We start from the raw sequence: 11,749 nt of genomic DNA on the forward strand, positions 1-11,749 counted from the left end.
GATAAAGCGGGCGAATGTTTCATTTGGAAATTTAGCATTTTTTAGGGTACCTGCAAGATGTTCATTTTAATACTCGTGCTACTGTGCCGTCCTATACTGATACCTCTAGCTCAAAAAGTACTCGGATTTTGTAAATAAAACACAAATTTAAATTTTATTCCAAATTTATTTTATCTCCTTCAAAATATGCTCCTTCTGAAGCGATACACATATGCCAACGCTTAACCCAATCTTCCATACACTTTTCGTAGGCCCGTGAAGGTATGGCTTTTAATTCCTTCAGCGAATTCTCTTTTACCGATTCAATCGATTCAAAACGCTTACCAAGAAGGGGCAATTTGAGTTTCGGGAACAGAAAAAAGTCGCACGGATCCAGATCTGGCGAATATGGTGCCTGAGCGATAACAGTGGTGCCGTGTTTGGTCAAAAAATCGCGTACAACAAGAATTTTCCATAGTAAAAATCGCTAAATGCACTTGAGGTAGTCTCATATTAATAGCTGCTATAAACAAACTAATTGACAGATGGCGCTCAAATTTGTACCATATGTCAAGAAAAGGTGTACAAACATAACAAAATTTTTTTTGAAAAAGGTCTATTACTTAAAGAGCACTTAACAAACAACAAAATCCGGATACTTTTTGAGCAGAAGGTAAGTATATGCTATGTGAAACAAAAGTAATGTTCCATAGTAATTTTCAAAGGTATCTTAGACTTTCTATAGCTGATCTAGACCAATCTAGAAGGTCTAGATCTATGTTATATGTGTGGTATGTATGAGAGTTCTTTGTACCATTTTTGGTAGGCTTGTTGAATGTTTGGGTGGTATACCTAGTTTAGCTTGGGTTAATTCCACAATTAATGGAAACGTTTTTGCAGAAAGTAAAACACTTAATAAATTGTAATTTATCTTAATTAATAAAATTAAATTTCAATTAACTAAATATTTTTAGTTTTTTATACTTGTACATGAATTATATTAAAATAAAAGAAAAGAAATGCGAGAATTTATGAAAATAAAATTATGATTTATCTCAAAATATTTTTTAAATAAATATTCAATTAGTCAGGTTTACAGATAAAAAATTCGTGGAAATTTTGAATATTGAGGAAATTGTAATGGCATGACTAACAGAAAAAAGCACGCTTTGGACGTATTCCGCTTTCAATGCACTCACTATATGCAGAAGCTCGTGTCTAAAGACAAAAATTTACTTAACAGTTTCGACAATTATGGGAAGATTTATTCAAAGCTCGGCGGTGTGACTATTTCGTGCACATTGCTTAGCAGACACACTTATCCAGTAGAAGCGGCGAGAGCGTGTCTAAAGACATTGTCTGCCTGTTTATTTGCTTGTTTGGTCTAAAGCTGCTGTCAGTCTTCGAACGTAAGAATGGCAACACATACTTGAGTCCGTTTTCAGGTTTATTGCTTATTTAGGGTCTGCTTTACGACTCGGTAGTACGTATTTACCAGTTTTTGTTTTGGTTGTTTGCCTTCTTCTTTATTTGTTAACATATTTTTGCTGTGTTAAGAAGTGAAACAGTAATGATTCATGATCTCATTGATTGCATGAAAAATTTTTACTGGTAACATGTCAAACAAACAATTCAACAAAAAAAGGGTAAAATATTTTTTCTTTTATACAATTTATTTTTAACCCATTTTTATTTCTTAAACACGTTTTTGCATGCAATCAGAAAATAAACTCGAAATACAGCCCTAAAAGTCTAAGATAAATTTATTTAAAATGGGTTTAGTAATATAATTAGTTTTAGTAACTTATGTTAATTATTTTAAAATAAAGCAAATTTTACTCTAAATTAATTAAAATGTTAATGTGAAATGTATTTAGAACTTTCATTAAGGCAGGCTACTGAACAATATTAATTTACATATCAGAAAATAACAGTAGCCGGTTGAACAATATATTATGTTCCTGTCTTCTTTACTGAAATTTACTATATTTCACCATAATTTCTATTTTGAGCATTAGCCGTCAAAAACTTTAAGGGTTTAAGTAAGCATGTCTTAGCTTTAAATTTCCTTTAATAATCAAGATAGTAAGTTTTTGGAAATCATCCATAATGGTCAAAATGTTACAGTGAACCTGTCTAAAGACCTCTTAGCTTGGTTGACCGATAATCTATATAAAGGCTAAACAAAGAATCAATACTTAAAGGGAAGCCTTGCAGTATTTTACTGGTTAAATACAAGGTTTAGAAAATAGACCAATAATTTTTAATATCATCTAATGAGATTTGTAATCACGTTATTGCTGAACATAATAATGCTGGTCAGAAGTTTGACAGTCACTAAAAGCGTTTTGACATCAAAAAGGTACAGAAACTAGAACTAAGAAATATTGCAATATATATCTATAAATATTATTTGGGTTCCGGTCAGATTTGTAGAATATTGCCATAGATCATAACATATTATTAATTATAACATTGAAAGTATCTGAAGAGGATAACGTCTGATTGATATTAGAAAGAAAATTGATAATAATTCACCATTACTAAAACTTAGGAGAAAATTTTTTTGATTAACTTAACTTAAAAGACCAAATTATTCTTGCCTAGATTTTTAAATAAATTAGAAATGTTTAGTTTTATTATTGTTATATTTTATTGATATATGTAAAATACCACACAATAAAACTATGTATTATTGAATTTATTTATTTGAAATATACCAAATAAATGGCTTATAATTGTGTAAAGCTTTAAAAACTTTAAACTTTGTAGATGGTAAATATCAGTAATATCCTGTCTTGCATACATCGTGTCGTACCTAGGTGGTTAAAGTAATCTTGAAAACAAAATAAAATTTTTTTAAAGTATATCTGCCCTACATTCGATAAGACTACCTTATAAAAAATTTTAGCGCAGCGGCATCTATGAGTGAACGCTTTGTATACTTACTGTGAAAATTATAGCGAATTTGCCTAAACTTTTCGCCGTGACTTTACATTATATATAATTTCACATTGTAAATGTCGATTGAAAAAACTATATAGTAAGCATGTTACTCGTTGAAATGGTTTGGTCATTTTCGTGATTGTCAAGATTGTCAAGACTTGAAGACAATGGCAAAGCACTTCAAACATGTAAATTATTATAACCCGGGATCAGGCGTAGTGTTTTTAATACTATCTAAAAAGGCGGCTTGAAAGTATCTGGAAGAACTGAAAGATATAAAATTATGCTCTTCCGGCATTTTATCTACTCGGGACATGTGTTGATACTAGTCTCATTTGGTATGGAACAAATTGTGCATACTGTATGTCCTATGTTATATGTTATGTGCTATGCTATATGTTATTGACTTTTGTTAAAATATTGTTTGAGAATTTTATTATATATACAACTATATTATATTAAAAAAATATCCTATATAACATGACAAAAAATTAGCCACAAGTAGGCATTAATTGTGTTACCATGAAACGTGACACAATGGACTATTTTCTCAGAATAAGCATTTGTTATTTAAAAAGCTATCTGCATATACTTGTACTATATATAACATATACGAGGTGTTTGTACATTCCGAAATCAGCATAAAACGGAACTACAAAAAATTTTAACATACTTTCCATGACATATAGACCCGGAACATAAATAAAAGCTATGAAGAAAAATTTAATAAATTTAGCTTAGAAAGAAAATTAAAAAAAAGAAGAACAGACGTAAAATGTAAGAGAACTCAAGAAACAATGAGGAACAAGGTTGTGGGAAAGAAATTAGCATTTTCACACGATTAAAGCGATAAGCTACACAGGCGCAACATGAAAGACACGTACGTGTCGACAGACAGTAGTGCAGTGATGAAGACACATTAATTCGTGTAAATGTCACAATAATTCGTTTTGCTGCGAAAAAAATCTACTCATTTATTTTATTATATTTCATATGAATAAAGTGAAATTAAGATACACACGCAATAAACATAAATGTTGGTCTTCTAAACACAAAATATTTAGTAAAGGAATGTCATGATTTTAAAATTAAATTTAATTAATTATAATTTAATTATATTATATAGAGTGCATTTTTTATTTACACTTTTTATATGAGTAATTTTCTTCTCTCTTCTTTAGGCATTGACCCTGATGGTAGTAGGCTGAAGTACAGCATATCTGGACCAGTTTTTTCAGTTGATCGCGAAACGGGTGTAGTGCGACTGCGTCAAGAACTTGATCGTGAAACACAAGACACAATTGAAGTCATTATCAGCATTACAGATGAGGGTATCTATGGCACAGAACCGAATACAGTGTCACTGCGACGTGTAATACCAGTGCGCGATTATAACGATAATCATCCCACATTTATTGGCCGGCCCTATACTGCTAGCGTCAGTGAAGCGTTGGCAGTAGGCGATGAACTGGAAATTAAGCCAAACATCATTGTAATCGATCGTGATGAAGGCATTAATGCAGAGCTGCGGATAACATGTGTGCCGGTATGCAACATTACTGTTTAATTAAATTTTATTATTGTTTCAGCATCTTTCCATCAATTAAAAACTAATCATCATAATAAGAGTGAACAATAAAAAAATAGTTTTCTTTTTCTTGTTTTTCATTTAGGAAAATGATATATGCGATACATTTGCCGTAAGTGCTGAGCGCATCTCTGAGGGTAATTACACAGCCAAAATCACGCTTAAGAAGCCGCTTGATTTTGAAAGCCGACCGTCATACATAATGACTGTGGCTGCATCCGATAGTGCTTTGGATAATCGCTTAACCTCATATGCTAGCGTATCGATTAACGTGATTGATGTTCAAGATCAACCGCCAGTATTTACGAATGCACCGTATTCAGCTACTGTAGAAGAGAATACGCCAGCGGGTGTCAGCATCTTGACAGTAAAAGCGATAGATGGTGATGTTGGCATACCGCGTGATATATTCTTATCACTAGAAGATGAAGAATTCGGTCACTTCGAATTGGTACCATTTGGTGATCCGAAAGAGGGGATGGCTGTATTGAAAACTACTGATAAGCCTTTGGATCGTGAAAATCCTGAAATTTTACAAAATGGTGGAGTTTATGTATTTACTTTACGTGCAACAGAATTGATTAACGGTGAAATACCAGCTGATTATGCTACTACCCGTATAACAATTGTAGTTACTGATATTGACGATCATATACCTGAATTCAATGCTGATTTTTTCAATATATCCATAACTGAGAACTTGGGAAATGGAATGCCTTTACCAGGGCTGTCAGTTTTTGTAGACGATCGCGATATGGGTGAAAATAGTCGTTATCAATTGTCAATGCGTGATATTGAAAATTCAGCAAATGTTTTTGCCGTAAGTCCGGAGGAAGCACAAGGACGAACTCCTGTAGTTGTAAGAGTTTTAGACTCAAGTAAACTAGATTACGATGTTGAGGATGCAAGTAAGCGTTACTTTGAGTTTGAAATCATAGCCAGTGTACATGGGTTGGAAAAAGCTTCAACGCGGGTGCAAGTGCATTTATTAGATGCTAACGACAACTCACCCATTTTTGAGAAACATGATTATCGTTTTTCAGCTGCTGAAAATTTGTCTGTGAATTCAAAAATTGGTACAATTAAAGCAACTGATAAGGATTCCAATGAATTTGGAAAAATTACTTATCTCGTGAAAGGTTTTGGTTCGGAAAATTTTCATATCGACAGTGACACGGGTGATGTTTACATACAAAAACCTTTGGACTATGAAAAGCAAAATAGTTACAGTTTGACTGTAGTTGCTATGGACGGAGGAGGGCGTGAAACAAATGCAAACGTTTACGTTGAAGTAACCGATGTTAACGATAATTACCCACAATTTGAGAGCACCGATTATACACGAACTATACGTGAAGGTACTTCCAATTTTGAACCACAATTCTTTGTACGTGCCACAGATGCTGACGGTCCAACTCAAGGTGGTGGAAAAATTATATATGGTATAGTGTCAGAGAATAGTATATCTGGTAATGTTTGTCGTATTGATGAAGAAACAGGTGAAATAACGCTACAAAAAGTAGCTAAATCAATGGATACTGAACGGGGAGAATATGAGCTTATGGTAACTGCAACTGATTTCGGTAAGATATAATATTTTTTGAATTTGATATCACGTTTTTGATTTTTGATTATATTCAGGTACTCCTCCATTGACCAGTACTACTCAAGTTCTTATTCGTGTTGGAATTTCTGGAAACCAGCGTCCTATATTCAAAGGCCACTTTCAGAATATTGAAAACGTGCCAGTTATTGGTCCACCTAGTTATAGAGTTTCTATACCTGAAAATGCTCCACCAGGTTATAATGTTACAATTGTATCAGCACATGACCCTGATGGACTCGATAGTCTACTTCGTTATAGAATTGTTGATGCTAAAGACAATTTTGAAATTGATGAAATGTAAGTTTTGCTTTGGTATTTTGAAGTTCATTTTAGACTATATATCGACAGATTTTTACATTTTACTGTAAAATAATTCCTTCTTTTCACTCTTAATCTTTCAATACCTGTGATTTTCAAAGATTTCAAATTTTTTTATATTTTATTTTCAGCACTGGTGTTATAACAGTTTCCCCACAAGCTCGAATCGATCGTGATGCTAATATGGATAGTTTTGAAATTACTGTCAATGCCGTGGATTCAGGGACACCTATACCAGAAACAGCAACTACTACAGTATATGTTAACATTAAGGACATTAATGATGAAAAACCAAAATTCGAGCATGCAAGCTATGCTGGTTATGTGTCTGAACGTACAGAAATTGGTGAAAGCATATTGACTGTCAAGGCCATAGATAAGGATCTTAACTCTAAGTTAAGATATAGCATAAAAAGTAGTATTAAAGCAACAACAAAGGCTGGTGTAAACATTGCAAACCGTACTAACTATAGAGTAGACGAAGCCTTCCGTATCGATAGTAACACCGGTGAAATTTTTGTAAATAGTTCTTTAAGACATGATGTGGCCGCTGTTATAATGTTTATAGTGGAAGGGCGAGACTTAAATGCCGAAGTTGATCCCGATAATCAATTTGATACTACAGAAGTCACCATATATGTGCAATCATTTAAAGATACCAATCCCGTATTTAAAAATAAATATTGGTCAAGCAACAAACCTTTAATAAATGTCAAAATAAAAGAAGAAATGCCAATCGATAGTACACTTTACATAATACAAGCTGAAGATCCAGTAACCGGCTATCCCATCTCTAGTTTCCAATTGATAGAACCAACTGAATTGAAATATTTCCATATACATGATCGTACTGGTGAAATCATATTAAAAGAACGTTTGGACTACGAAATGTTAAAACAGGGTAAAACTAACTTCGAATTTCAAGTAAAAGCCAACTCACCCGATGGCCAGCGTAGCACATTAACTAATGTAAATATAACCGTCGAAAATGTAAATGACAACAGTCCAGTATTTAAAGAAACTATGTATCAAGCTACCATAGTCGAGAATACTAAACATCCCGCTAAGGTTATAAAGGTAACAGCCACAGATAAGGATGCTGAATTAACACCGCGTGACACACTTCTGGGTTATCATAAAATAGTATATACGCTACAAGGAGAAAATGCAGCACTGTTTGAAATAAATAATTCAACTGGTGACATTATCGTCGCAGCAAATCAAACGATTGATCGCGAACGAACACCGCGTATTTATCTACAAGTAAAAGCAGAGGATTCACCTGGTAAACCGACAGATGCCAAGCAAAGTATAGTGAATCTCACTATTAACGTATTGGATGTGAATGACAATGCTCCTGAGTTTAATCAAAAGAACTACACTGGTGTTATAGCGGAAAATGTTCCTATCGGGTCGTTAGTGCTAAAGGTGTATGCAATAGATTTAGATGATGGTCCGGGAGGTGAAGTACGCTATGAACTCACCAATGAAGGTGAAGTAAATGGTTTATTCAATATCGATGCAGTTACTGGGGAAATAAAAACAAAGGGTGAATTAACTGGCAAGGGACGTTCTGAACCATATTTCTTAATTGTTAAAGCTCAAGATAATGGAAATCAAGTTCCAAAACAACAATCTCTTTCGAGGGACACTGATGTTATATTATTTATTGGTGACGTAAGTGCAAACGATGGCATACCATACTTTATTACTCCAAGAGTTGGACAAACAGCAAATGTTACAGAGGTAATTATATGAATATTTGTCTATATAGAATTTTGTTAATAATTCATTTAAAAAAAAATTTTTTAGAACTCTCCAACTGGCTCACCAGTATTTCAAGTTAAAGCAAGTGATCCAGATAATTCAAACACTCCATCTGGTATATTGTCTTACAAAATACTTAATGATACACCTGATGCGAGTGCTTTTGATATTGATGAAACAACAGGTTTGATAACAACTCTGATGCCATTAGATCGCGAAACTAAAGATACATACAATATAATACTAGAAGTTAGTGATAATGGAGTACCGAGACAGTCCGTAACAAGCATCTTACAAATACTAGTTCTGGATATGGATGACCACAGTCCGCGATTTGTTAGAGAAATAGTAAGTTTATTTTAAAATATATAATTTATTCCTAACAATCAAATTTTGTTTATGTTTTTTCTAAGGATGAAGGACCTTTAACATTCTCTGTAGTTGAAGAACAACCTGAAGGTACTATCATTGGTAATTTTAGTGCAATAGATGAAGATATTGGTGAAAATGCTGCTATAGACTATGTAATTATTGAAGGCAATAACGAAAACATATTTAGCATTGAACGTAACAATGAAAGCATGGCTATCTTAAAAACTAACAAACCTATAGATAGAGAGTCTATTGACTCTTATACAATAAGCATTAAATGTTTGAAATATGGTGAACCAAGTTACACATTTATAGGTGATCCCTATAATCGTTTTGATCCTACACACATAAGAGTTGTCATTAAAGTAATTGATATAGATGACAATTTACCAGAATTTGAGCAAAGAGATGCTTCAATAGGAATACGTATTAATGTGCCTATAGATACCGTTATAACAACTGTAAGAGCGACTGATCGTGATGCTGAGGCAGCACCTATTGTACTGACTGTTGAGAATGTAACTTTTGTGCCACAATTTTATAAACGTACAAAGCAAATAGAAACAGAATCACTACAAAAACTGTTTACACTCAACAATCAAACTGGAGAGTTACGCACAGGTGGTTCATTTTCGAACTACGTTGATGGTTACTTCCAAATGAAAATACGTGCCAATAACTCCATGAAGGCTAAACGACATACATTTAATAATTTAAAAATATTCGTAATACGTGATAAATCCTTGTTGAAGTTCGTATTCGCACGTCCGCCAAGTGAAATTCAGAGTATCATTAGACCTTTCCAGGAGCAATTAAAGAAAAAGCTAGCGCCAATCGGATATGAATTGCACATACTCGATACGCAAGTTCTTACACGTTCAGATTTAAGTTTTGATTTCACATCTACTAGTTCCTGTTTCCAAATGTTTAAAAATGGTGCAGCTATGACAATGCAAGAAATGCAGAAACTAATGAATTCGGATATGATGAAGCAGGAACTATTCGACACATATGTAGCATATGGAGTAAGCGAAGTGGAGTCGTGTTCAGTACGTAGAACACAGGTAGCAGCTAATATGATGGCTTCAGCTGGCACTTGGCTAGTTATATTAGCTGCTGTTATTGGTTTAGCAACCATTATCACAGCGTGTACTGCGTGTTGTCTGAAGAAAAAGTAAGTCAAGCGATATAGTTTTCAAAGAATATGTTTTTCGAAAAAATTATAATCTTAAATCTTTAACACAGATACAAAGCAGAGGCAAAACGTAGCTTACAGGCCTCTCGCGCATCTACCGAACCATATGGTATGGGAGTACCTGCAGTTTTCTATTCCGAACCTATTTATGGTCCATTGTAGCAGTCAATAATCTCTGGTAGAGAAGCAGTTAAATATTAGTTCTAAGTAAATAAGACTGCGCATATTATTTAATTTTTATTTTAAGTTTTGTTGTAAAAAGAAAAGATTAAATATTGGATAATATGCCTGTGATGTAATTCAGTTAGTAAATAAGTTTATGTGATGCTCAAGAGTAAATCGAATGACAACGAATAGCAGATAAAGTATGTAAATGGTCCTAAAAGTTAATGTAAAAAGTCCGAATAATTAGTGCCTAATTCTATATGTTTTGTAAAGTATATAATATATATATAAAATATTAAGAAATTAAAAATAAATTTGTAAATTAAAAATAGTCGTTTCAGTGAAGCGTTAATACTAGTCAGTTTTCCATGCATTTTTGCGCATTAGAGCTTAGGTGTCAATGCATTTCTTTCGGAAAATATGTTTGGATTTTATCTTATCTGATATTTTTCTATAATATGCAAAACAAGTGCATAATAAACATTAACTGAATTTAAATAAAAATATTTTTTAAGAATTTTTCAAATATTTATATATGAATTCGTGCAGAGTGTGGCGTCAATATTGACTGGCTAAATAAGTTCTTATTCGATATTTTGCGTGTTTTAGTTAAATTAACACTCGTAATGCCTTATTTACATATGTTTTGTTAAGTTTTTGTTTCAATTGACAAGGTTCTAATACTGCACATATGTGCAAATAAAGTTCTTTTCATATTAAATTTATATTTTATCTAAAGTGATTTGTTACATGTCGTTTTACTAAGTAAGCATTAAATTTGATATTAGGCCCATGACAGCAATAACAAATCAAATATTTGTTGATTCCTATAAAGACCATAGAGTATTAGAGTATATTTATTAATAATTTCAGTGTAGAAATATGTAAAAAGTCATGTACGCTCATAGTTATTTCAAAGCATATACAATGAATTGTTCATTTGATAAAAAATTGCAAATACTGTTAGAGAAATTTCATTATAATTAAATATATTTTCTATTTTAATAATTTTTATTAATAGTTGATACACAAAGCCCAAAATATCACATCATATAAGACTTCTTATACTTTAAAATCAGGGTGGAATAAACACAACACTCTTACGACAACATGAGGTCTTTTTAATGTATTCTGCAATTTGTATGTGGCATTTAATTTTTTGATAGATTTTTATTTAACATAACTTTAACGAAGAAAACCAAATTTTTTAAAATATTTTTCTCCTTCGTCTTAGATTATAAGCAATCGATATTGTTTATAAATATGATATCTCTATTGTAAGAGTAAGGAAAAGATATTTATTATTATTTTAAATTTTATTTTAATAAAAATTTCAATTAAATTGCCATTACCCTAACACAAACTTTTTTGGGTAATACCACAAAAATTTTAAAATATTTATCTTAACTTATTCAATATACACATTAAGTCCTAGCGATACAGAATTGCGACCAGCCAATGATATCCAAAAAAAATTAAAACAAAAAAGATGACTGAGCTGTGACCTTTGAAAAATTAGATCAGATCAGATTAACAATATATGTACATATCCTTAGAATGATAACATATACTATTAATTAAAAATTTACATAAATCTGAACAATACTAAGATAATTTAAACTTATATTAATCATATTCAATAATGCCTACTATTTATTAACAAAAAGAGGATTTTATAGTAAAATATGTAAGTATAATAAAATTATATTTAACTTCATTATTTATCATAGATAAGTGAAATTCCATATGGTCAAAACTATTTTCGCTAACTAAATTTTAAGCCTTTAAATAATTTTTTTAAAAATTAAGAATA

At 32.0% G+C, this 11,749-nt stretch overlaps 1 protein-coding gene across 1 annotated transcript; it reads left to right on the plus strand.

Moving 5' to 3' along the window:
- Nucleotides 1-4,078: 4,078 nt before the first annotated feature.
- LOC119680603 (cadherin-23) lies at nt 4,079-10,238 on the plus strand. The gene is made up of 7 exons (XM_038093518.1): nt 4,079-4,471; nt 4,599-6,096; nt 6,155-6,416; nt 6,569-8,183; nt 8,250-8,552; nt 8,618-9,750; nt 9,822-10,238. The coding sequence occupies exons 1-7, from the start codon at nt 4,079-4,081 to the stop codon at nt 9,931-9,933; spliced, it is 5,316 nt and encodes a 1,771-aa protein (XP_037949446.1). The 3' UTR covers nt 9,934-10,238.
- Nucleotides 10,239-11,749: the final 1,511 nt, after the last annotated feature.

The sequence above is a fragment of the Teleopsis dalmanni genome, chromosome 1 (assembly GCF_002237135.1).
Source record: "Teleopsis dalmanni isolate 2A chromosome 1, ASM223713v2, whole genome shotgun sequence".
NCBI lineage: Eukaryota > Metazoa > Arthropoda > Insecta > Diptera > Diopsidae > Teleopsis > Teleopsis dalmanni.